The sequence below is a fragment of the Anguilla anguilla genome, chromosome 6 (assembly GCF_013347855.1).
Source record: "Anguilla anguilla isolate fAngAng1 chromosome 6, fAngAng1.pri, whole genome shotgun sequence".
Taxonomy (NCBI): Eukaryota; Metazoa; Chordata; class Actinopteri; order Anguilliformes; family Anguillidae; genus Anguilla; species Anguilla anguilla.
In genome coordinates, this window is record NC_049206.1 from 28,174,200 (window position 1) to 28,201,411 (window position 27,212).

Here is a 27,212-nt window from a genome sequence, read left to right on the forward strand (position 1 = left end):
AGATTTGTTTCCGAGTGCACAACTGATGGGCTCAATGACCTTTGCACCATGCCCCATGTCTCCCGTCTTTTGGGATGTGGACACAACCAGTCTCTACCACTAGGCTACTTGGTGCTATCCTGTTTCTACTCATTCCTGATATTGTTAGACACATCGCACTGTTTGAGCAGCATTGTTTTAGCAGAAGAGTAGAATGTGGTAAGGCGGCAGTGTAGCACATTTGGGAAAGAACTGGGCTTGTAACTGAAAGGTCATCAGTTCAATTCCTGGGTAGGGCACTGCCGTTGTACCCTTGAGCAATGTACTTAACCTGAATTGCTTCAGTATACACCCAGCTGTATAAATGGATACAATGTAAAAAAAATAAAATAAATAAATGCTATGTAGAACGTTGTGTAAGTCACTCTGGATAAGAGTGTCTGCTAAATGCCTGTAATGACTGTAAATCTGCTACACAAAGGAATTCTGTGATCTGTTAGTGATTTTCTCTCTGGTAGTTATTTCGTTGTTTGTTTTTATCGGTGTACAGGATGGCATTGCATATTCATTTTTCATCAAAATCTATTTATCTAGTTGGGCTAAGTTACATACATTGTGTTACTTCAACATAAAAAAGGTAGAACAATTAGACATTTTTCAATAAAGTAAAATTTCGTAGAGCCCACTAACTAAACTAAAATTCATTTTGAGACATTTCACCAAACAGTTTTTTAAATCAATTCTAGTGACTTTTGAAAGTACAACGACAGGAGGGCAAGCGAGAAGAATATATATTTTTTGAGAGGTCATACAGCATGTCATAACATTACAGCACGTATGGATAAGGGTGGGTGTTTGCCAGGGAAACTATTCGCATCCATGAAGTTCTTGAAAATCGTGGGATAACTGAAAAAGAGGCAGAAATCACGGATTGTTAAAAAAACAACATTGATTTATCATTGAAATAACCAGCAGATGTCGCGAAACTGTAAAATGATTGAAATAGCAGGCGGAAATGTTTTAGCAGTAAGTGCTTGAACGAAAATAAGCGGGTCACTGAAAATAAATGCTGTTCGCCAGAACGTTATTAGAAACACTGGGTCTGACTGGGGCTTTGAAATAACCTTCGCATTTAATTGCCATAGCGGCCCATTTGAGTTTATAATATACCCATAACTTGAAAAATTATGTTTGGTATGGTATGTTAAGTTTATTCGCTTTTTCATTTCCTTTAATGCTCGCATGACAGGGCTGCTTTCACAGGGGGATTCGCAGTGCATACACCGACCGTTCATTCATACCTATGGACAATTTAGAATCTCCAATTAACCTACCTGCATGTCTTTGTAGGGAAACTGGAGTACCTGGACGAAACCCACACGGACATGGGAAGAACAGGCGAACTCCACGCATGAACTGTCTGAACTGCACAACAACAGCAAAATGAACAAATATATGTGGAAGACTGCTGTGTCATTCAAACAAAGAAATAAATCATCATCACGAACAATCAACATGTGCTCTGGATTCAACCGCAAACACACAAACACATTGCCTACAAACACAAAAGCTGCAAACACTTAACCACATTACCTACGAACAAACATGCAAACACACAAACACATTGCCTACAAACACAAATGCTGCAAACGCATAACCACATTACCTACGAACAAACATGCAAACACACAAACACATTGCCTACAAACACAAATGCTGCAAACACTAAAACACATTCTACGAACACACATGCAAACACACAAAATGTAGAAGGGCAGACCGAAGCAATGACAGTTGAAGTGACATCTCCTGTTCAATAAATATGTCTGTCATTACTCTTCACAGCAGAGATAAATTGAAATGAGTGTAACACTACCACTTGCCTTTTGACTATGAGGCATTGGTCGATATGATTGCATTATGCTCATAAAGCGCACAGTTTCATTTGACTTTAATAATGATTGCCGTCATCCCATCATCATTTTTATGAACAGACCCAGTTGGAGAGGGTTTTGAGAATACATGACAATAGTATTTATATTCAAAAACTAAATATTACAGTCAAAAGTCAAGTGGTGGTGTTTCACTCATTTCAATATATCACTGCTGTGAAGAGTGATTGCAGGCATATTTATTGACCAGAATATGTCGCTAGAGAGGCAGGTGTCAAATGCTTCACAACACTGACAAATCAACACAATTGCTTCAGCTGTGTCATTGCTTCGGAAAGATTCGCTCTGCCATCACTAGTGGGCAACTCCACACTTAACTGACCGATTGGGCCGTTTTTTAAATTTTATTTATTTATTTATTAATTATTATTATTATTATTATTATTATTATTATTATTATTATTTTAGGCCGGCCTCCACTGCTCCACCCCCATTACAGCATGTTCGTAGAACTGCATAAAACCACACGTGCATCAGATGGTTGCAACAACACTTTTGACCACTATAAGGAGCATTCAGTTCGCGTAAGTATATGACATTGGCTTTGCTTGTACTATGACAGGAATGTGTTTTTGTATCGCTTTAAATAAACAACTTATACGTGCATAGGTTGTCCTTGTTTGTGGACTACCAAAAGTAAAATAAAACCAGTTAGCATCGGGAAGTCGGTATAATTGTAACAGAAGGGCGGACAAATTTAAACAGTAGCTAAATGAAAACGCCCAATATTTTGCGTAAGAAGGATTTTTTTCTGCACTTACTAATGTTAATAAAGGAAACATAAGGTATGAACAGAATTGAAACAGGTAATGATACTGACTTGTCAAAGCTGGTTGAAATAAAATTCCATAGTGCCCAGGCTAAATATTAGGCTATGTGAGTAAATGAGCAAAATCAAAAAACTTTTATACCGATTGTCCTCTGCATTTGCAATGTATTTGTTAAAGACATCTACAATGTCTTTAACAAATATTAAACAAAAATTTAATTACATGTTAATTTTTTTCAACACCATCCGGCAAGTGTCCATAATCTCCAAATAAGAAGCCCTCTCCATGTCCTCCCTGGGTAATGACCCTCCCGTTTTCGCTTTAGCTGGTATTCTGTAAGCATAGAAAAGCGAAAAAAAAAAACGTTGTTATAACAACTCAGAGGCGCATAATTGTAACAGCTGTTGCAGAGGAGGACATCGTGTTTTTCTTTTTTCTTTTGTTTTTTTTTTTTTGCTCACCTAGCAAATTATTGACTAAGAAAACCATCCTAATTCGTTAATGACATTTGACTCCTTAAAATTATGCACTGATGATTTGATGATATGATTTGATTTATTACAAGTAAAAATAATGACTTATATTCGAAAATTACTTCCGGAATTGATTTTTTTATTACCCCGCTCAAGAACTTTTATAGAAATATTTCCCTCGAAGGTTGTCGAATCGCTCCGTTTTTTGGTACTCGGCAGAGGACTGATTTGCTCCTGTATGAGCCTGAAATGGCTACTGTAGAAGCAATATACAAGCAAGTCTTTGATTTATTTATTTAGTAATTTATTTAATTGCCCCAGTAATGATGTCTTAGGGAGATAAATCCCCAACTAAACTGTTAACTGCATTTCAAAGCAGATCTGTACACAAGGCACAATACAATAAATCCTTTAATGATCCTCAAGTTAGTCTCATTGTAACCTACAACTAGTGTAATTTGGTTAATTAAAGAACCTGTTAAGTGATGAAATGGTCATTGATCGCTGATGATAATAAAGTAGCTTAATGTTTGTCCAAATATAGTGTCACAAAATATTTGTTTATTTATGGCACTATTCCTGTTGAAGTACTTTGCCATCAATAAGAAAAGCAAAGAAACTGTAGTGTTTCATTTTTTCGAATTGACTAGTTAACCTTGGGTTATATATATATATATATATATACACACACAACTAAAACAAGATAAATCAAAATGATAATAATGCAAAGAAATATTTGTGTTGTTTAATATTATTTGGAGTTATATGTCATTGCAGGTGAGTGCAATTCAAGGACCTAATCTGTGAACAACCTGACAGATATGTCTTTAACATATTTTTTTTTTTTTTGTTTTTTTTTTTTTTTACAGTTGGTAAAAGGTTTCCATCTCCCAGTTGCTAAAATTTATTCTATAAAAACAAAATGCCCTTGATGCACATCTTGCCTCTGGATGGCACATCCATTCTGTTTATTAGCCTGATTTGTATCATGCTTATTTACATTCTTTATCACAAAAAAAACAATGAGAATTTCCCACCAGGACCCAGGCCTCTACCACTAGTGGGGAATATATTTATTATGGACAGAAAAAGGCCTTTTCAGACTCTGATGGAGGTAAGTGCCCTACATGCATGTCATCATACTGGTGTTGTCTCATGGTTAACTTAAGTACTTGTTTAACTGGTTCTACACGTCTTTAGAACACGGCACATGGGAGACGGACAGTATGTTGTGATGCAGGTTAATGATTTATGGTCTGTACAATGTCATGTTGTGACTGAGTGACTTGCTCTGGTTGACCTGATCATGAGGTCATTGATTATTTTTTTTCCTCCCCAAATATCCACAGGAATTCTATGGCAATTAAAAGATAGCCTTATCAATTCACACATATCTGGTGTGTAATTGTGTCTCCGCTCTTGGAAGGTTTTATTGCCTCAGTGAAGAAACACACGAACACAAAGCTATTCAGAGGGTCATTACTGACATGATATTTAAAATCTTAATGTCCATGTAGGTAATGACTGTTGAGGCCTGCCATTTTGGAACATCTCATCCAAAATTATAGGAATTAATATGAAGTTTGTCTATCCTTTGCTGCTATAACAACCTCTACTCTTCTTGGAAGGCTTTATGCTATATGTTGGAGCATTGCTTTCAGGTCTTGCCACAGAATCTCTAACGGGTTCAAGTAGGACTTTAACTAGGTCACTCAAAACTTTACTTCTTTTAATTTTCAGCAATTCCGATGTGGATTTGCTTTTGTGTTTTGGATCATTGTCTTTCTGCATAATCCGCTTCAACATCAGCTCTCAGTTCGGACATTTTCCTTAAGAAATTTCTGGTACAGAGCGGAATTCATGGTTCCTTCAATAATGCCATCCAGGTTCCAAGGCAGCAAAGCACCCCAATCCCATCGCACTACTTTTCCCCACTTTAGACTCATCTGTCCATAGAACATTATCCCAAAAGGCTTGGGGGTCATCTAGCTGCTTTTTCTTTGCAAATGTGAGATTTTCCCAGTCTCTTTCTTACTGTGAGTCATGAACAGGGACATAAGGCTGGAGAGGCCTGCATTTCTTTGGATGTGCTTCTGGGATTTTTTGTGACTTCCTGGATGAGATATCTCTGTGACCTTGGAGAGATTTTGACAGGCCAGCCACTCCTAGGAAGAATCACTGTTCCAGACAGTGGCTCTCGCTGTGGTTCGTTGGAGTATCAGAGCCTTTTAAATGGTTTTGTAACTCTTTCCTGAAATATATTTTTCCTCATCCCTTATGGAATTTCCTTTGATCATGACGGTCTGCTTGTAGAAACTACTTTACACTGATGGTAAGGTTCTGTATGAGTAAGGTTCAGATTCAGCTGGGCTGGCTACAATCAACCCTCTGTCCAGTCAATTGAATTTAATTAGCAATTAAATTTGGTTAAGTGGCTGAGAAAATAAATAAGCAATTACTTTTCATTGGGTGCTACAGGTGTTTGAAAACGTATTTCATTAAATAAATTAAATAATACTTTAAAGAGTGCATTTTGTGTTTTCTCAGTTTCTTTGTTTAATTCTACATTTTGTCTCTTTGTGACAAATACACAGTAATAGAAAAAATCAGGAAGGGGGCAAGCACTTTTTCATGGCACTGTATATTGGGTGATCCATATAGGAATTACATTACATAAACGAGACCAAGTGGAGTTGTTTGGCTATAATGCACAACACCATTGGCGAAAACCAAACACCGCAGATGACCACAAGGCTCCCATGCCAACCATCAAGTATGGTGGTGGACTTGGATTGAATCCACCATGATTTCCTCTCTATACCAGCATATTCTAGAGGAAAATATGAGACCACATGTCCTACAGCTAAAGCCTGGCCGAAAATGGATCATGCAACAATATCCCTAAGCAGCCCAGTAAATCTAATGAGGGCTTTGGAAAGGCCAAGTCAAGACCTCAGCCTTATTGAGATCTTATGGTGGAACCTTAAGAGAGCTATGCACAAAGGAAAGCCCTCAAACACCAATAAGCTGAAGCAGTTTTGTAAGGAGGAGTGGGACAGAATTCCTCTGATGAAATGTAAGAGGCTGACAAACATACAGAAAATGAGTTTAAGGTTATTTCTACTTAAAGTGTTCTAACAGCAACTGAATCATGAAGTGAACTTAATTTTTCAAAGAAGGCTCCTGCATATTGACTTATTTTTGCTTGAATAAATAATGGAAAAAAGTCTGTTATGTTTTATTTGTCACATGAGGTAAGATCTGTCTACTGTTAGTTTTATCTACTGTTAGGTGAAGGCTGGATGAGGGTTAGTTATATCCTAATATGTAAAACTGTAGAACTGGATGAGTGTACTTTCTTTTTCACATTACTGTAAGTGTGTGTGTGTATGTTTGTGTGTATGTGTGTCTACAGCTATATTTTAATATTTTCATTGTCAAAAATGGAACATATTTTGTACACCCTCCATTGCAAGGTTAAGACCACTGACAGTTTTTGAGATTGGTTAACATATTTTGGGGAATTTTGATCATTCTTCCATACAGAACCTATCAAGATTCAGAACTTTCAGTTTGAGCTTGTGAACTGCACTTGCCATTTCAAACCACAGACCTTTGATCAGGTTCAGGTCTGGTGACTGGGATGGCCAATGCCAAGCATTCATTTTATGATCAATTAACCATTTCTTAGTTGAATTTGAGATATGTGAGTGATCATTGTCTTGTTTAGAGATCCATTTGTTTCCACATTGAGCTTCATGGCATAGATTTCTGAACAAAATGTCTTGGTAGGCTACTCATTGTCTTTCATTAATTCCATTCACCTTATGAAGAGCGCCAGGGCCAGCTGATGCCAAACAACCACATAACTAGGGGCACCATTTTTTCAAAGCAGTTTCAGGCCTCCATTTCATTCATCACTCAGCATGAGAGCAGTAGAGCCATCTTTGATTGCATATGTTATTAAACAGAAATTCTGCCCTAGCCATGCATGTTGATTGGTGAATGAATTTTCAATGAAATGATTTAAAGATATATATCTGAAAAATACAACCAGTGATTGAACATTTTACTTTTATTCATATGTGCACACTGAGACTTTGGTACACTGGGATGTGTGAATTGTGCAATTGAGAATATGAGTTGTGCACATTGTTGTGGAGGTGATTTATAAGTGCTTATGTCCTGAAAGTCAGCATCATAATCTTAATTTGGATGACCACAGTCTAGCAATTCGGTTGCAATTCAGCTTTGACAATTCAGCTATGAATTTTTGTTTATCTTGCTAGGGCACTAAATGATAAACATTTAAAGTAAAAAATACATTGTGTCCCCTTATTCTGAATCTGCCAATTAAAATACTGGGCGTTCATCTTGTGGTTTTGTTTTTCTTTCAGCTGAAGGAAAAATATGGCTCAGTGTTCAGCATTCAGTTGGGCTTCCGGAAGATGGTGGTTCTGACTGGCTATGAGACTGTGAAAGAGGCGCTTGTCTTGAAAGCTGACCAATTTGCAGAGAGGCCAGATATTCCTATATTCAAACAAATTACAAACGGAAATGGTAGGTCCCAGCGTCAGGTGGAAGTTTTTGTTGACATGTGCAAAAGTCTGTGTGGAAGTATGCTTCTCCTTCATTCTTTTAATGTTAAATTTCTTCTTATTAAAGATTGTACTGATCAAAAATATATTTAAATGTATGTGATTATGGGAAGATCAATGAAGAACAGCAGGTATTCTGTGTTATGTCTAAGAATTTGTAACTAAGGAAAGACAGCGGCCTCCTTGTACATTGATGCATAATACCTAGAGAATCTTTGAACCCCAGTTGCAGGAGGAAAAATTGTAAACATTTACTTTTGTAAGTAACTTATGTTGGAAAACAGTTTTGTGCAGAAGGCCTTTGAGTTGCAAGAGAAGAGAAAGGATACTGACCTAGAAAGAACTGATTTGCTATATCCAGTAATTGTATAGATTATATTCTATTAAAATAAAGGAATGAAAAGCAAAGTATTAACAGCGGTAATGATATAAACATAGTTTGTTAGAACATGGTGGTGTGTATATGAGTAAATATTTCATTTGAATTACAGCATGCATTTAATGAATTTAAAGTGCATGTACTTTGGAACTGGAAGATTGAACAATTGTTAATTATGAGAACAAATCCTTGTCATGCATATGTGTGTAGTGAAATATCTGTCATTGATTAAAATGGAAGATTATATAATAGTTATTGTTAAACTAACTGGTGAAACATAAGTTTGACCTAGGCTGGGATTGGTTATTTTAAAGGGAAGATGCATCAGGGTAGGAGGAGATCTGGTTGTATAAAAAGGATGTAAACCATAATTTGTGTCTTTATGGTACTGGAGACCTCCCGTAGGCCTACGTACATAAAAAGGATTATTGATTGAAGAGAATAAAAAGGTTATTAGAAGAAATCATAATTTCTAGTCTTTATTCTTACATCGCCGACTCACCCACCGAACCTAAGAAGAGGTTTTCCTCCACACCTGATTCATATCTGACTAGGAATAGGGGAGAAAATTTTATTTCAGTCAGGACCACTCATGTAGACTCATTTAGATTAAATATTTAAATGATATGGAATGCAATTCTTTTGGTTTGGTGCTGAATAAATCTGCACACACCAGCATTCACTAAGTGGAGTACGATGCATCGCCCCTATTAAACAGGAGAGATGCCAACCACCTCCTCCTTAGTACATTGAAGCAGATCCAAACAACATTACAGTAATTTGGCAGACACTTTTATCAATACGTGTATACTGGAGGTAACTGGAACAACTACAAAACACAGGTCTGACAAGGCACAATACTCATTATGTAACAGTTATTCATATCCAAAAAGACATTAAGTCTAGCATAGGCTAGGTCAGAGGTCAGAGAATATTGTTAAGTCAAAGTAGGAGGCATGACAACAAGTTACAATATCAAGATAATAATACAAGTGCAATATAAGTGCTGGATGGAGGTACACGTAATATGGAAGAGGGGGATTTAAGATGATAGGTGATAGATAGTTAGTCCAGGTATAGTCTGAAGAGATGTGACTCAGACCACATTGGAAGCTGTGAACCTGATCCTGGCAGTGATCGGTAACCAGTAGAGTGAGCTGAGCAGAGGAGTGACGTGAGAGAACTTAGGAAGGTTGAAGGCAAGAATCAGCATTCTGAATCATCTGTAGTGGCTATATGGCACAAGCTGGCAGGCTTGCAAGGGGGGTGTTGCAGTAATCAAGACAGGAGGTCACCATAGCCTGGACAAGTAGCTGGGTGGAGTGCGTGGTCAGGTGTGGTTGAATCCTCCTGATGTTGTACAGGAGGAATCTGCAGGACCATGATGTTGCCTTGATATGCTCCTTGAGGTCCAGCTGGTCATCCAGGACCACCATTAGGCTCTTTGCAGAGTGGAAGGGAGTAAAGCAATACTTTTTTGAGCAGTAGCAACAGAAATTACAAAGCCCAACACCAGCAATGGGCAGCACGGGAGAGGTCAGACTGTCGGTTTAAAAAGGCACTATTAGTGTGCATATACACATCACTACATGTTCTCATACTCAACCATGTGATGATATGTGATTGATTGAGTATGAAAACATGGTTGCTGAAGCTGACCATTGGTCAGCCGCAGCAAATTTCCTGAATGAAAATGAACTTGCTGTGTGTGCATGATAATAATTTATTTTTTGACCCTAGGTATTATTTTTGGCCATGGGGATTCATGGAAAACTATCCGTAGATTCACACTGACAGTCCTACGTGACCTTGGAATGGGAAAGCGGAATATTGAGGAAAAAATCATTGAGGAATCTGAACACCTGGTGAAGCAGTTTGAAGCAAAAAAAGGTGAAGCCAATCAAATCAGTGTTTCTGCTCAGTGTAAATACAGATACCACAGGATTAGAGAAAGTGCTTCTGCTCAATGTTTCTAAAGACAAAATATGTTTAGAAACAAGTATGCCTGCTCAGTATTGCTGTAGACAAAACAAACTGTGAAACAAGTTCTTCCTTTCAATATTGAAAATGAAAAACGTGTGCTAGGAAACATTCTATCAATCTCATCCAAGTGCTTTTACTTAGTGTTATAATAGAAAAACATTTTTTATAAACCATAATATAGTATGTGATGTGAGCAGTCTCAACCAAGTAATTCTACTACAGACTCAACATTCTTAGAAACAAGGTCTACTCAGTATTTGTAATGACAAAACATGCTTAGAAACCACTAGAAAAATGTAATCAGTCTCACCTGGTTATTTCTCTGGGCTTTTTTTAGCATAGGGCTTCTGTTTGCTGTTTTTCTATGTGAAGAAATGATTAGAAACCAAAAACCTTGCTTATGTAGGAATAACAGAATCAGAATGTTACCTTCTTTCTTGAACTCGATGAAATGGTTGTGCATAATGAACCGTGTAAGTGTAATTCATAAAGCATGAGGGCTATATTATTTGACCTGTCTTTTCCCCCTTAGGTGAACCGTTTCTGACAACAATTCCTATTAACGCAGCTACATCTAACATTATAGTCTCCCTGATTATGGGAAAAAGATTGGAATATGAAGATGAAATTTTCATTAAACTTTTGATCTTGAACAATGAGAGCTTCCGACTTGTTGGAGGCCCATATATACAGGTGTAGTAACTATTACACTATTATTTTATTTATTTATTTATTTATTTATTTATTTATTTATTTATTTATTTATTTATTTATATTATTATTACATAGACATTTACAGATGCTCTTACACGGAGCAACTTACATAACTTTTAGTATTTTGTTTTTACATAGTATCCATTTATACAGCTGGACATATACTGAGGCAATTCAAGTAAAGTATCTTTCTCAATTGTGCAAAGGTAATGTGTGCAATCTTTAGGTTACAATCCCTGTTCCTTGTCCATTGTGCTACATTGCCACCTACAAAATGACAAGTTATTATTATTATTATTATTATTATTATTATTATTATTATTATTATTATTATCATCATCATCATCATTATTATTGGTAGTGGTAGTGGTAGTGGTAGTAGTAGTAGCAGCAGCAGTAGCAGTAGCCATAGTAATAGTAGTACAGTAAAAGTCTAAAAACATTCTGTCTCTAACCTGTGTTTTAGTTGTACAACATGTTTCCTGTGTTGCACCCCCTGCCTGGACCACATTATAAAGTTATAAAACACCAGAATATTCTGAAGGACTTTTTCAGACAGATTTTCATCCAACACAGAGAAGTCCTTGATGAGAATGACAAAAGAAGCTACATCGATGCTTTCATGAGCAAGATGGAGGGGGTAAGACACTGTTTATGTTTATATAATCATCTGTGTTCATATTATATGAATCATCACATATTAGTTGTGTGCATGTGTTTAGGCACATAAGGAAAAAAGGCTTACCCACACAATGGTTTTGAGTGTTACCAGTGAGTGTGTAATAAACAGACGTTTTGACCACCAGGTATTATACCTGACAAAGACCTGCAGGTCGAAAGGTTGAGTGTAAATGAAACCCTGAACATTCAAACGCAGGGAGCAGGTAATCCTTTTTTCATATGGTTCTATTCTATTTGTTCGCCCTGCCCTGCACCTGTCTACAGTTTTTATGCACAATGTGTCTACAGTGCACTTTCTGGTTTTTCCTCCAAAGGTTTAGGCAACTCTTGCCAATGTGAATTTTAATTGTAATGCATATTTTCTGTTCATTTGAATTTATTTCAGACTCAAATAAACTAAAATGAACACTGTGTACAAAATTTTGGGCACCCTCTTAGTTTCTGTAGTACTTAGTAACACCACCATCTTGTCAGATCTGTGACAGTTTTTTTCAGTTTCTTTAATTTTTTAAACTAATTTTTTCCTCTCTTTCCTGCAGAACTTTTCTAGCTGAGAAATATTCATAGATGTCTTTACATGCATTACATAGAAACACTTAGCTGGCAACAGGAAATGTTTGGAAGCTGTTATAGCTCTGACAAAATGTTTTATTATGTATTAAGTCAGTGTTTCCCAACCGGTGTGACGTCAGGCGAGGTCAGGTGTGCAGTGTGAAAGTGCAGTGTTTTTAATGTTCAAAAGAATTTAAAAAACTTAGATGAACAAATCCCATTCACAAAAGACAAAATAAATGTCATTAAAATGCATATCGCTTAATTAAGACCCCAAAAGAACATTTAGGCCTACTGTTGGCACGTCACATCAACATCAGTACGTCGCTCGGGGGTTTTTTTTTGGTCGGCGTGGTGTGCCATGAGATTCTGTAAATTTGGAAAATGTGCCGCGGAAGGAAAAAGTTTGGGAAACGCTGTATTAAGTGACAGGGTGCGTTAACTGAAAAAACAAAAAGCAGACATGAATGCAAACACAGTTAATATTTGGTAATTGGAATAGTGTAAGTCCAATAAATTTGTTTTAGCAATGATGTTTGCACTGACTGAGTCCTGAGCCAGATTAGTCATTTGGGGCTGCAGACTGGGGCAAACAGGCTTGAACAGTCTCCCTCTGGGAACCAGGCCTTAGGCACAGCTGTGGGCTGGCAGTACACAGTTGTGATTGATCAGCTACATGGATGTTTTTTAGTTCTGTCAGAGTGACCTGCAGTCATACTTGGCAATTATCTCTGCAGCCTTCACAGGCTTTCACTGATGACTGATGACCATCACAAATGACAAATAACGACAATGAGCCATGTGTTGTACCCATGCAAATGTGTTATTAACTGGCAGCAGTGTAGTATAATGGGTAAGGATCTGGTTTTGTGGATCTAAAGGTCACAGGTTCGATTCCTGGGTAGGACAGTGTACCTTTGAGCAAGGTACTTAACCTGCAATGCTTCAGTATATATCCAACTGTATAAATGGATTAAATGTAAATGCTATGTTAAAGTTGTGTACGTCGCTCTGGATAAGAGCATCTGCTAAATGCCTGTAATGTAAGTGAAATACTCTTTATGCGTTTCAGATGATAGGACAGGCAGGATGATAGATAAAAATATGAACCAAAGTACACATTTGAATCATCTGCCAATAACTATTTAAAGATTTTGTTGAAATCAAAAAGCAGTCTTAATTTTTGATACTGTTCCTACTGCCACATTAAATCATTTGGCAGTTGTTGTGACCTATTTGCAGATGTAGAACATACAAAAAATTAAAAGGTGGCTTAATTATGGAAATGTATAATTCCTGGTAGTATCAATGTGGTCTTTGTCTGGAGTTGCAGTGATGAGAAGGGTCCAGAATTATGATTGGGAATTCCAACCTATGAAAAAACGTAGAGGGTAACCTGTCCATTGTTTAAGGTATGTTCAAAGTGATCCCAATGTCAACCCACAGGAAAAGAACCACTCATACTCCCACTTCCACGAAATGAACCTCCTGTGTACTGTCACAAATCTTTTTGTGGCTGGAACAGAGACCACGTCTAGCACCCTTTCCTGGGCTATCTTGATCCTGATCAAGCACCCCAACATCCAGAGTGAGTTGATGGTATTTTAGAATCCATACTTGTTGCTTTAAATAAATGATTCAGTTAAATCCTGCAGTGAATCAGTAGTTCCACGACTATGGAAGATTCTTGTTTGTTATTTGTATTTCTTCTGTCCTTTATCAGGTCCTGGTCAAAGGGGAAATGAAATGGCTATTGTCTGATTGTCTATCTATTCACCACAGAGTGGTGAGATATCATCATGTTGTGGAGTGTGTGGGCTCTTGTGATTAAGTGGATGAGGCACTGCCTTTTTCCCTTCTTTCTCCAAGAGTGCCACAGATCACTTGAAAGGGGGTTTGCCTTTAAGGGGCTTTGCCAGGAGGGGAGGAATGTGTAACATGCAGTCCAAGTCTTAACAGTGTTTCTCTCCCTGAAGGTACAACAGGTTGTTATCATAAATGCAATCAGAAACACCTCAGGTGTGTGTGCCTGTAAGTGAGACTTCTGCAGTCTGTAGCCCTGCAGGTCTCTCTCCCCCAAAATCACAACAGCAGCTGTTCTGGTAACCACAATCAAAAGGGAGGCATAGGTTGCTTTTTTGGTATCACAGATTTAAACAAAACAACAAAGAGACAGGCAAGCCTTTATTGCAAATGAATTGCATAAATACATGTTGGTATACACATGTTCTTGCTTCATTTCTGTCACATTTTCAGTGAAGGTCCACGAGGAGATTGACAGGGTCATTGGAGGGGCGAAGCCCAGAGCTGAGCACCGGCAGATGATGCCCTTCACAGACGCTGTGATTCACGAGGTTCAGAGGTTTGCCGACATCCTCCCCATGGGCCTGCCTCATGAAACAACCTGTGATGTAGACCTCAGGGGCTACTGTATACCCAAGGTTAAATGCAACACTGTTGATGTATAAATGCAAACACTCTGTTCATGTATTCTGTATATAGTGCCGTGAAAAGTATTTGTCCCTTCCTGATTTCCTCTATTATTTAATATTTTCAACACTGAATGGTTTCAGATCTTTTGGGAAAATGTAATAGACATAGGGAACCTGAGTAAACACAAAATAAATTTTGAAAAAATTGTTTCATTTATTTAATGAAAAATGTTATCAAACACCCAAAGGTATCAACCATAAAATGTGTTTACTCAGTTTCCCTTGGTCTAATATTACATTTTGTTTAAAGGTCTGAAACCATTCAGTGTTAAAAAGAAGCAATAATAGAGGAAATCAGGAACGGGGCAAATACTTTTTCACGGCACTGTACATATCCATAATGTTTGGGACAAAGACTTTTTTTTTTCTTGCCTGGCCTGGCAGAGCATCACCAGAGATACTCAGTACCTAATGATGTCTATGGGTCACAGAATTCAAGCAGTCATCGCATGCAAAGGATATGTGACAAAGTAATAAACATGACTACTTTCATTTACATATCATTAATAGGTCCCAAACATCACAATGCCCTGAAATAGGGGGGCTATATATAAAAAGTTCTGGAATTTCTACATGGTGAAATTAAAGTGTATAACAATACCCTTAACAAAACCTGGGAATGTGAATTGATTACAAATCTAAAATTGTGATTACAGAGCCAAATTTAAAACTAAATAATGCCTTTATCCTAAACATTATGGAACTTACACTTTGGAATGTCTGAATTGTTCCCAGAATGACTATTTCCCGTCATTCAAATGAAATATTTTAATGCTTTTCCTTTGAAAGCGTAAGAATGAGCTGTGTTTTACACTTCTGTACAGGGGACTTACATTATCCCACTGCTGAGATCAGTACACCGGGATAAGAACCACTGGGAGAAGCCAGACCACTTCTACCCACCACATTTCCTCAATGAACAGGGGAAGTTTGTCAAACGAGAAGCCTTCATGCCATTTTCTGCAGGTAATGCCATTTTGCACATGGTAGGGACCAGAGTTGTCTTCAATGTTAATAATGAATTGCATTTATGCAACACTTTCATCTTTAAGCATGTTGTCAATAGACTGAGGCTGGGATCTAATCAACATTTGCCCCAAATTCAATTTCTACTAATAGTTTGGGGAGTTCAGCAATCACTAAACCAAACTTGCTAAATTGAGTTTGTGCAGAAAAAGTGTAAAGCTTGCATTTACATGTAAGTCAAAGTTAAGGACAAATGTTGAATTAAATACAGGCCAGTCGTGGCATTATTAAGACCTAAGTTTGTGGGGAGCGTATCTATGTTCCCAGGGTCCTAGGACCTTGGGAACATAGGACCCTGGGAGAGCACATTTGTAGAGCTGGAGAACATAGGACCCTGGGAACATAGGACCCTTTGTCATGTTCCCATTATGTGCCATATAAATCTGGGGAACATAAGACCACCCTGGGAATGACCCAAAGTTTGTGATTATATTTATGCCCTTACCGCATCAAGTTTGACTCCTTAATATGTTCAAATTCATTGAGAGATTTAAAGTTTCAGTAAGCTGAACAGCAAGTAAGAGGAAATGTTTTTCATTTTAACTTCCTTTTCTCTAATATCTACAAAAATAAGTATATACTGTTCATTCATGCCATAATAGACAAAAGGCAGCATACTACAAAATGTAATATTGGTAAAATTCAGTTCAGTGGCTTAAATTAGTAAGCAGTCCTGCTTCTGGATGTCATGGTGGGATTTGACCCTGGCCCTGCTCTTCTCTGGCCGTTGCTAGGCCGCAGGGTATGCGTTGGAGAGATGCTGGCCAGGATGGAGCTGTTCCTGTTCTTCACGTCTCTGCTGCAGAACTTCTCCTTTCACGCTGCTGAAGGGGTGAATGGGGAAGACATCGACCTGTCCCCGACTGGGGGTCTGACCCTTAGCGCCCCGAACATCCAGGTGCGCGCCCTGGCCCGAAACATAAACGTCTAGGTGCCCCTCCGCTAGCACCAGTCTGTAATGCAATCCCAGACCGCCCTCATATTAATCTATGTGTAGGATAGAGACCACTCCTATATTTAAGGGCATTTCATGTCTACTGTAAGCACAACAACTAGATGCCATTAGCTATATAGCTTTAGAAAACATCAATTTGTGGAATTTAATTTTTTCAGAAATACAGCAATTTGTGGGAATAGGTGGTCTTCTCAGGGTCATCCTTGTATCATCACAGGCACCAACACACTAGTTTCCCAGACAGGCACTCTCATTGAACATGTTAGAATTTAGGTGTGGAGTATCTTTTAATTTTAGGGCTGTTAACGTGGTGATGGTTTACATTTTGTCAAATTGTTAAAATGGTGTATTCAACATATTTGTCACAAGTCTATTTCCAATTGAATATCTGAAACACTCCTGTTTTTCTCAGGTAACGGAGTAAAAATACCTTTTTGTAAGCTCCAAGAACGTTGCAAACCACTGAACTAATGTGCATTAAATTTTTCAGTACTAGTGTAGTATATTATTACATGAGACGCTTTTGGGTAAAATGCAGAAGGGAAGAACATTATCAATATTTTTCATATCCACAAATCACCTAATTTTGGCAGCCAGGTTGTAAATAAAAAATGCAGCAATAAGCACTCACTAAACCTGTTATTCATAATATGTGTAAGCAAACCTTGCCTTTGTACAAAAACATTAAGTGAAATAAAATTGACGGCAATTGTTTTAAATTTAGTTTTAACTAATGTTTTAATTGCTTTCGACTATTGTTTTACTGCATGTTCTTCTTTTGCTTTCTTTTATTTTAGTTGTAAACCACAATATTGTAAATGGGGCTCTTCCTCAATGCTTCCCTGAAGTTTATATTACATAAATACTGGAATTCATAGTAATTACTGTGAGACTGAAATGTTTTTCCAATTGCACAATACTTTGATTTCAGTACATAAAACACAAAATCAAAATTAAACTGTGCATCTACATTTTTCCCCAGAAAATCTGGTTAATGTCTGGCATTACAATTCCCAGCCTGCTCATAGTCTAAGCGTGAAATAGTGGATTTGGTTTATCACAACAATAAACATTAACAAGGAATGACGGTAGCTGTACTGAAATTTCACAAAACATGGAGCATTTAGCAGCAGAAAAGTATATTTATTTTAGGAAGTCAAATGTTTACTTTCGGACACAGAAAAAAAATGTCTTCGACATACAAAAGTAAAAAAGGAAGTTTTACACTGCTAATTATTACAGAATAAACACTTGCTTCACTTCAAACTTGTAATCAATAATTGCACATATATTTAACAGCAACATTTTCATATGTAAACTTTATGTAAGAATTCAATTTTAGTATACCACGCAGACTACAAAAAAGTGGATGATCCTCCTCTCCCCCAGGAACTAAAATATGACAAAATTAACTGGATAGAAAGAGTCACCCACCATTTATAATACGTTTCTGATTGAACTCAATAATTTAAACAGCTTAAAACAAATCTAACAGATTAAGGTATAAGTCTGACTGGTTATTAGAAAAGGACGTCTAATGTTTTGTGACTGTGACATTTCTTCTCAGAGACATCTTACTTTTCTAAATGAAAATTTCCTTCCACAGAACTAAAATATTCCAAATGTGGGCCATTTAACAATCTTTCATTATCCAAGTTTTATTTTTTTCGCTTTTGGCTTTGCATCTCCTAGTCCGTAAAATGGCATGACTCCCTTAGTCAGGGTGCTGATTGGGTAACGGAGCCTGGGAACAGGAACGTGCTCTACCTCATCCCTCCGCCTCCTCTCGGTTCCCTTGGCCGAAGGGCAGCACAGTCTGGGTGCGGTCTGGATCCTTCAGCCGACGAGTCCGGATCAGGCTGCTGCGTGGGAGGGAGCTGGAAAATAAAGGACTGAGTCTGAATGCGTGGTGCTGACACACACATCACTGCATGGTCTCATTCTCTTCTAACAGGAGACTAGGGGGCCAAATTTACTGAGGATTTGCAGGGCTGTTACAGATGCTAACGAGATAGCGTTCCATATTTACTAAGGTGCCACACTGGTAAGGCTTGTGCTGGTAAACCGAGAGATCCGGCATTCCTAAAATGCAAGCTTATACCCGAAAGTTACTTCGGGAAAGTTTTGGACTGTTATCACATTGGTCTTTCCCTTTGGGACGCGGTAGAGGACTGAACTGTGCATGAACAATCCTGAAATGGCTATGGTAGCCATGTTGTACATTAAGTTATTGACCGTGTTACATTTATCAAGCCTTGCATTCATAGCGACTCTCCCCTACGTTATTAATGAGACTTGTTAAAATTTAAAGGTGACACTGCCTATACATTGCATCTATGTATCCTGACACTTGTCCAAAACCCAACTTGACTAAAGATGGAGTGATAAAAAATGGTGCTTTCCTGCAATGCAAAAGACACATTTTAAATACCGACAGTGAATTTAAATGAACTTGCCGTGGCTGTGCTCATTTACAGAACCAGTATTAGGAAAAACCCTGCTAAACTGAAAACATGCGGCGACAAAGAATTTGCGTCATTCTTAGTAAACATGGCCTTAAGATTATAGGAGTTTCAAAAACTGGGGAAACTTACTGAATTGAATGAGCCTCTTTGAGGAGGTCCTGACAACATTGTATTTCCTTACATACATTTATTTTATTATTACACAGATTACTTTCCGTTCTCACTTGCATAGAACACTGTGTAATTTCATTCACGATAAATAATATGCACAAAATCTTTAAGCTTTTATAATACAGAAGTACAAGAACAAAATATTCTATTCCCAAGTCAATTTTTTTTATAGTAGGGCCTCCTGAAAGTGAGATGAACACATGAATGTCTCATTCAAACTTCAAACTAAAAAAAACAAAACAAAAAATGCTACAGTGCAACTGGACTGATCAACAGATCTTGAAACGCGAACTTAAAATGGAAAAAACCTTGTTTGCCTTGGAAATAAGACAAAGCTACGATACCTCGTGTTCTGAGGGGTGAGGAAAATGAACTGTCGGAAAGGTTGGTTAGTGGCGATCCTAAGCATCATGTCGAGGGATATTTTCCGGTTGACCATATCCTGAAACAATTAAGAAGTTAGTTAGTCATGTGTATGGTGCTTCACGTCACCCTAACGATAGTACAGAACATTTTGTATAATTCCACACACAACACTAGTGTACCTGGTACACCACAGGTAGCAACATCTCACCACCATTGACCACTTTGACAATGGGCTGCGTTCAAAGTACGGTACAAGGGGAAGCTGGGCAAAGGAACTGAACTGATAACCAGTTTGGAGCATGTTAATATCCCAGATGAGCACTGCTGCTATACCCAAGCTTATTCAGGTGAATTGCTTCACTAAATTAATTCAGATTTTTTTGGTGACTGTTGGCCAGTTCTAGTTCTCCAGCTACCACTTGTTCTAGAGTGACAACACTTTGACGACATGCTGAAGGCCCAAACTAAACAGAAACACACTGGTGTCTACAGCCTGCCAGCAGCATCGGTGTTTAATTTGTGCCTGATCCTGCCGGAATAGGATCCAGGACCTCTCAATTTTGGACTGTCCTGCATTCTGGGACCCATTTGCATGTATTGCTTCCCAATTTCTGTATGACTGTTGTCCATTAATTGTTGTGAATTCAAATTTTTGAAACAGAGGGTTTTGGGAACATTTAAGGTCTGAAAATGAGTCTTTGCTGCTTAATCGTGGGTCTGAACTGGTTGCTGATTTGAGGTGAAAAACCAGTAGACCCTGCAGCTCCCCAGGACCCCAGGACCAGCCTTGGGGACCAATGTCTTTTGTCATGTAGCAAGAATGTGTTGGGCATTCAGATACATCATTTTAAACAAATCATTCAACTGAGGGTGGGTCTCAGATGAGGGTGGTGATTGAAACATCAAGAGGAGGCATGTAAAATATGCTACACTTCCACATACTAACTTCAGAGCATCTGACATGCCTGCCATCGCTGCAAGTGCGCTTCCCATACGCTAAGGAAAGAGAGTCTCCAAATCTCCCAAGATGTGACCATCTGTGTCCTGAGACTAATTCTAGTAGAACTACCACGAGGTCATCTCTATGGCAAGCCGTTTTAGCTTTAATTCATTTCTAGAGGACATCGCAAATTCAAATTTTAACTAGTTAGAATGCAAATTGTTGATATCAGAAATTCGATTTTAACTAGTTAAAAGGCATATTATTGATATCGGAAATTAAATTATAACTGGTTAAAATGCCAATTCTTGATATCGGAAATTCTATTTTAACTAGTCAGATTTAAAACTTTTTCTCATTCATTTCAATGGGAGTTGGAGTTTGACCTAGTTAAAATGCCAATTTCTGATATCAGAAAATCAATTACTGATATCAACAATATAATTCCAACTAGTTAAAATACTTATTTCTGATATCATTAATTCAATTTTAACTAGTTAAAATAGAAATTCTTGATATCAAGAATTGTAATGAAAGGTCCCATTGAAATGAATGGGGAAAACGCTTGAATTATAACTAGTTACAACTGAATTTCTGATATCAAGAATTTGCATTCGAACTAGTTAGAATTGTATTTGCGATATCCTCTAGAAATGAATTAAAGCTAAAACGGCTCGCCATACATCTCACCATGTAGACGTCAAACTCGTCCAGACATCGGAAGGGGGCCTCGGCAATGGCCCAGAGCGACAACACAAAACACACGGTGGAGAACGAGCGCTCCCCCCCTGACAGAGATCGCATGTCATTAAGGGCTGCTTTGTCGCCCTCTCCTGGCTGCACCTGAAATGAAACCCCAGACAAATATACTTTAAACAAGACAGAAAACCTAGAACCTTCTGGTGCTTACATATTAACCCCTCATTAAACCAACATACACTGGATTGACTGCTTAAACTTGTGGCCTGCAATCAATTAGACACAGGGATGAAAAGACCTCAAAAGAAATTAAGATTTTCATGCCTGAGTTCACCAGCACCATTTTTCTAAGATTACAATTTTTCTAATTGCGCAAAATAAAGCAAAACCTACTTATGTGATTGACAACCTTCCAGGCCAATAAGTTATTTAAGAATCAAAGAAGAAAATAAATGAAATAAAGCTTTGATACTGCATCTACATTAATTTTATAACTGGCGACTGTGAGCTCGGTTTAGGGATATCCATGAAGTCAGTGTATCCCTTTTATCCCTGCACACATTGATGGTCTGTCCTTACTGAGATGGCCAGAGTCTCGTTCTTGTGGTCGAAGGTCATTTTCCCAGTGTACCCGCGCTGTGACAGCATAGAGTCGAAGTAGTACTTGCAGCGCACGGAAAGGTACCTGATGAAAGAAGCGGTAAGTAACGTGCAGATACCATTCACTCAACAGGCACTGCTGGCTTGTCTGAACTGCCTTTTGACACTATATTTTTAGAATGATGAAAAATATAAAATTGGAAGCAATCATACAAATAATTTAATTCTACCTACATTCTCAACTCTGTATACACTCTGTGTCGGTCGTTCATGATCTTGCTCAGGAGTTCGGTGAACTTCTTCAGATTCTTAACCTGCAATGCAACGTTCTTGTAGTTCTCCAGAGCCTCCTGGTACTGCCTACGGTTCAGAAACAGACAAGCTTAACTACCACTCTGTGGCAAACCTTCTACCTTTCATCTACTATTCTCCCTTGCTTTTGCTCATCTACTAGTCTAACTGTGCCACTGTAGCGATTAGCTGCCACTTAATCTATCACTCTGAAACTAACCGGCACTCTACCATAAGCTAGACATTACATCTCACAAAAAAGTTTGTTGACTGTTGATAAAATATATGACTGATTGCTAGCTTGAAAATGGTAGCTAGCACAAGCCAATAGCACAAGCCCATAAAACTAGATTTTTTAAAATGTTGCTTCTTCAAGCAAAATTTCAAAGTGATTATGAAAAGCGATACCAAAACTTTTTGACATACCACCGATAATTGACAAGTCCCTACAGGATATAGGATACATTTTTTTTAAATCAATGCCACTGTTGCTTGATTGGCATTGGTAATCCTAGGTGTACGTTTGCTGTGTAAATTATGCCAGACATTTTCAGAATTGTTTTTTGCTTCCTAAACTTTGCAACACACATCATCAATAAAAAAATTAGAAACTGATATACGAACCTAATTTTATTCAGACTTGAGACAAGTGCAAGAACTATACATTTATTCAAAAATAGGCATTGTTAAGTTGTCTGAAGAACAATGTTGCAGAACCAAGTCTAAATAACAGAAAACTCAGCAGTGGCCAAATGTTTTTGGTTCCTTTGGGGGCCTACTGACAGAATGATAAGGAATGTGTTTTAAAGTAACAGAAATAATATATCACCTTTAGACTCCACGTGATATTTTCATCACAACATTTATATATATTTACTTAAACTACATTTTTGGTTGCTATGTCCAGCATTGTTTCAGCATTGGCAGTAACATAACTATTACAACAGACAGTAGATAATAGATAATAGGTAACAATAATGGACCATCTCTGATATCAGTAAACATACACCAAGGGTTAAAATAGGCTGGGCAGGGGTTCCCAGGGCCTGGTGGTCTAGCACTGTGCTCACAAGTATGGTCTCAAATGCCTACCACAGAAGATCCTCGCACATCATAATTTGCATATCCAAACAAATCTCACTTGGTTTGTATACAGAAGGGATTCTATGTAGGCTTGGGGCTATGCAGCCTGAAAGGTCACCTGACCAGAAAGATGGTCAGTGTCTGCTGCTTGCTAGAGGAACCAATGGGAAAGGCAGGGGGCTCTCCTATTCTGGTCCCATGGAGCCAGAAAGTCCTGGTTTTTGCTGTTACTCACCACTTATTAGACAAAAATTTAAGTGGTTTATCAGACAGTAAATGCGCCTCTCCTTGTTGATTGTGAACTGGTCGTGCAATTTCAGATAAAATTTTAAAAAAAACAGCTCTCCAGGACCATGACTGAAGAGCACTGATGAAAGGGGTCAAAACTGTACCTGAGGATCTCGTCCCGGTCTCCATGCTGATTCTGCTGCGTGCTGATCTTCTGTCTCAGGCGGCTGATCTCATTGTCCAGACTCTTTGCCGTTCTCCTTACCTCCAGCTCAGGGCAGATTGCTGTGGCTTTCTCAATGGCCTCCTGTCAAGATTCAGATGAGTGAACTGTTTGCAGCTTCCCAAAAACTGTAGATCACTGACGATGAGGCAAATTCCATGTCACTGTTTGAATTCATCGGGTGCATTTCCATAAATAGCTAATGTAAATTTCAGATCAAACTGCAATAGGTAAGATAAGTAGGATGTTACTGTGTGAAGACTATACAGTCTACTTAAAAGACAGTTTAAAAAATAAAAAAAACATTGACTGGTACAACACCACGTTGAGTTGGTTGAACAGATCCGTCTTTAAAGTCTGAACTAAAGGTTTGACATGCTCACTCTCAGAGAAAGCAGAGCTACAGTATCCTAAATTTCCCATAAAAAATGTCTCAAAACCATCTTGTTGCTTGACGACTTTCCAATCTGAACTGTCCTTTACACGGTAGTGAACGCAAGCAGAATAACCGGTATAGAAGTAACATTTTGATAATGGCCCTGCTGCTTTCAATGTAATTTAAACTTTTGGGTGTGAATTTGAATCACGTGTGTTGAGAAACTCGTACTTATCCCTGCCACCACCAGCTACCCATAAATGACTCTTTAAGTACCATGAGCTCTCTCTCTTTGGTGTTCAGGTCGGCTTTCTGCTTCTGAATCCCGTCAATGTGGGCCCTGCGTTTCTCCTCGTAGTGCCTTTTGTGATGTTTGCTTTTCTCCACTTCTTGGTCACTTTTACTCAGCTCATCCTGTGTATGACAAACAGGATTATCATGGGAGAACCCTTCACGAACTAAACTTGAAAATGAGATTCCGCTACCACAGATCATTGCTGGCTATGGGCTACAGTTCAGAACTGACAATGTTTTGCCACGGTTTTCTCAAAATAATTCCAGAAGAAAATTATCACTCCTGAAAAACATTCAGAATTGTATTTCTCAGTTCAACCTGCAGATAGGCAAAAACTGTGTAAATTAATATAGTAGAATCAACATATTTGCATAAGGGATTATCGCATAATTCGGGTATTTGCACAGAATTGTCATTTCTGGAATTATGCCCAATTACATTGCATAATGATCTATAATTATACAGTAAAAGTCAGTAGATGTGGCATAAATAAAGACAATTGCCCTTTAGAGAAAAAAAAAAAAACAAACACTTAGAAGGTAGGCAGTTTCTGTTGAAAATCACAATAACAGCACATGCCTGAGTGGCACGTGCGGTCGCCCATACTGTCTAATTCTCTTATGAGATTATGTGGACTCACAGTATATTTAGCGTGTATAAGGTTGTAAGTAAACTTTAAAGCAGTCAAAACATTAAAAATTAGAAATGCAGTATTTACAAACGCGAATGTCTGTGACTGAGTGAGTGATGAAGTTACACCATTGGTCGGCCGGATCACGTGTGTTAGATCCAGCCATAAACTAGGTTTTAACCTGGTCTTGTTATTGATCAGGTAGGTGGCCCGCTTAAGACATTTCAGAGCAGGAAGAAACCTGTGGATACATTCTCTGAAGCTTGTGAAGGGCAGGTCAGTTCTTCAGAGATACTCACACAGCGCTTGGTGCAGAGAGCATTCACACAAGCTCACCTTGATGGGGTCAGCTTCTTCAGTGATGCTGCTGATGCTGTCTTTGTGCTGCCGGTATTTCGTCTCCGCCTCCTCCAAGGCTTTCTTCAGCTGGCTCGCCCGCTGCCGGGCAGCTTCGCTCTCCCCCCGAGCCACAACAATCTTCTCGCAGATCTCTTGCAGCTCCTCCTCCTGGCCAGAGAGGAAAGTACACCCAACCCAACCCACACCATCAGGGTAAAGCCAAGATTGAACCATTCAGCTCTAGTAAAAATACATGCTCTTCAAGGACTGCTGGTCAGTGCCAAGGGAACAATGAATGAATATAACATTCAGTGGCCTACGCAACTTATTTATTGGGATGGCAGGTATACCATCCGCCAAGTTACACCTGGCATGCTATATACCTATACACCATTAAAGTTTTAGGATGCTAGAGCTCTCTTAACTTTTTAATCTGGTAACAGCTAAACAACTGCTGAAGAAACCACACTAAAGTTTACTTATGAACTTTACATTCTAGTTATGATCAGTTACTCATAACAAACACAGCACAAAAATAAATAACTCAACAAAAACACATCTTCAACACACAACAATGTCAAATTACTCACACATACAAAGCAGTTTCGCTAAGTCACAAATTAAAACTTGGACAATCAAGAAGCTTGTTCAATTTTTTGCGAACCAAGATAGCCAATATTGTTTGTCGTAACTTGACCTCATTTTTAACTTTTTTTTTTCAAAGTTCAAAACATGTCTTTGTGGAAATCAACAAAAGATTTAAAAAAATCCAGTGAAGGCTGCTGAGCTGAAATTGAGGAGGCAGAAAACTTGACTAGTTTCACTTTTCAGTAATTTTCCTGGATTAACAATACAACAATTAAGTCAAAATACAAAATACTCAACTCCATCAGATATAGCAAGGTCTCCTCAATTAGGTGAATTCTAATTTAAAATTCTGTTTATTTGCATCACAAAATGTTGGGCATTTCAACCAACATTATTCAAAATTGTAGATATATGTACTCTTTGTTTTTCACACTTACACTTGGAGAATATTCATGGAAAAGATCTGCCACAGATTTTGTCATTTAAATGATCTTGAAGTACAGATGTGGTAAGACTTTATTGTACAGTAGGTTGTGCCAAAAGCTAACACAGTAGTTAACAGAGTGGTGTATCACTTGTCGTTAAGTGTACTCAGTGAATAAAACAGATTTTTCTAAATCAAATTTATTATTTAATCCCTAAAATGATCTGAAGAAAGAAGCTGTGTGTTTACCTGACAATGGATTATTTCATTGTTGGCACACTTATTAACCAAGGAAAATACTAAAAACAGGTCAATGTCAAAAATCAGTTTAAGGGGAAGTTTTATGCCTCCTCAATTGTAAGCTCAGCAGCCACTACTGTAAAAATTTCATTTAATTCCTTGAATATTTATTGATGTTCATGATGCATGATTAAGTTCTTTCAGACATTCTACACTCAAATATAAATAGTATTACATTATATTGGAAGACATTCCTAATTAGGATCTACATAATTGCTAATCAATTGCAATTAAATCTGACCTGTCTTTACTAGAACAGACGAGAAGACAAAAGTTCTTACAAGAGGTCTGAGGTCTTCAGACTGAGGTTCTTCCACGTTCTGGAGATCACCGATTTCCAGCCGGAGTTTGCGGGACTTTTCCTGGGGAGATTTAAAGATAATCATTCAACTGACAGCAGGGACGCTCGTGAGTATCATGTGTTTACTGACGACTGGTCCTGGAGAACCATAGGGTCCGCAATGATCCCCAAACCTGCAGTGTTAGTTTTTGTTTTCACACTAAAATCTCTAAGACCCAAGAAACCAGGCAAGGTGAATTGTGTAACTGACTACTTTAGTTGATCAATTAAGTATTGAGTAGCAAGGAAAACGAGGACCGGGGTTGGGGAACCCAACAGAAACAGTGGTTCTCCCAGAT

At 38.1% G+C, this 27,212-nt stretch overlaps 2 protein-coding genes across 2 annotated transcripts in view; one reads left to right on the forward strand and one right to left on the reverse strand.

The window, feature by feature from the left end:
* The first annotated feature begins 2,413 nt into the window (after positions 1 to 2,413).
* LOC118230811 (cytochrome P450 2K6-like) lies at positions 2,414 to 16,725 on the forward strand. The gene is made up of 10 exons (XM_035424140.1): positions 2,414 to 2,455; positions 4,044 to 4,288; positions 7,572 to 7,734; positions 9,892 to 10,041; positions 10,667 to 10,827; positions 11,315 to 11,488; positions 13,528 to 13,669; positions 14,338 to 14,522; positions 15,398 to 15,539; positions 16,334 to 16,725. The coding sequence occupies exons 2-10, from the start codon at positions 4,097 to 4,099 to the stop codon at positions 16,528 to 16,530; spliced, it is 1,506 nt and encodes a 501-aa protein (XP_035280031.1). The 5' UTR covers positions 2,414 to 2,455; positions 4,044 to 4,096; the 3' UTR covers positions 16,531 to 16,725.
* Positions 16,726 to 17,676: 951 nt separating this feature from the next.
* LOC118230812 (structural maintenance of chromosomes protein 6-like) overlaps positions 17,677 to 27,212 on the reverse strand; it is a 28,259-nt gene continuing 18,723 nt past the window's right edge. Inside the window, exons 19-27 of the mRNA XM_035424141.1 lie at positions 26,855 to 26,935; positions 25,259 to 25,429; positions 24,273 to 24,410; positions 23,562 to 23,704; positions 22,030 to 22,155; positions 21,775 to 21,880; positions 21,187 to 21,339; positions 19,535 to 19,632; positions 17,677 to 18,431 (exon numbers count right to left, since the gene is read on the reverse strand). Coding sequence (XP_035280032.1) covers positions 18,323 to 18,431; positions 19,535 to 19,632; positions 21,187 to 21,339; positions 21,775 to 21,880; positions 22,030 to 22,155; positions 23,562 to 23,704; positions 24,273 to 24,410; positions 25,259 to 25,429; positions 26,855 to 26,935 — 1,125 coding nt within the window. The 3' untranslated portion in view covers positions 17,677 to 18,322. The remainder of the gene's footprint in view (positions 18,432 to 19,534; positions 19,633 to 21,186; positions 21,340 to 21,774; positions 21,881 to 22,029; positions 22,156 to 23,561; positions 23,705 to 24,272; positions 24,411 to 25,258; positions 25,430 to 26,854; positions 26,936 to 27,212) is intronic.

Bases quoted from the DNA above. Each gene is read 5' to 3' on its own strand.
- LOC118230811 (XM_035424140.1), top strand. From the start codon at position 4,097: ATGCCCTTGATGCACATCTTGCCTCTGGATGGCACATCCATTCTGTTT. The intron at 13,670-14,337 runs GTGAGTTGATGG...TCACATTTTCAG, and splicing joins CAAGCACCCCAACATCCAGA to TGAAGGTCCACGAGGAGATT. The intron at 14,523-15,397 runs GTTAAATGCAAC...ACTTCTGTACAG, and splicing joins GGGGCTACTGTATACCCAAG to GGGACTTACATTATCCCACT.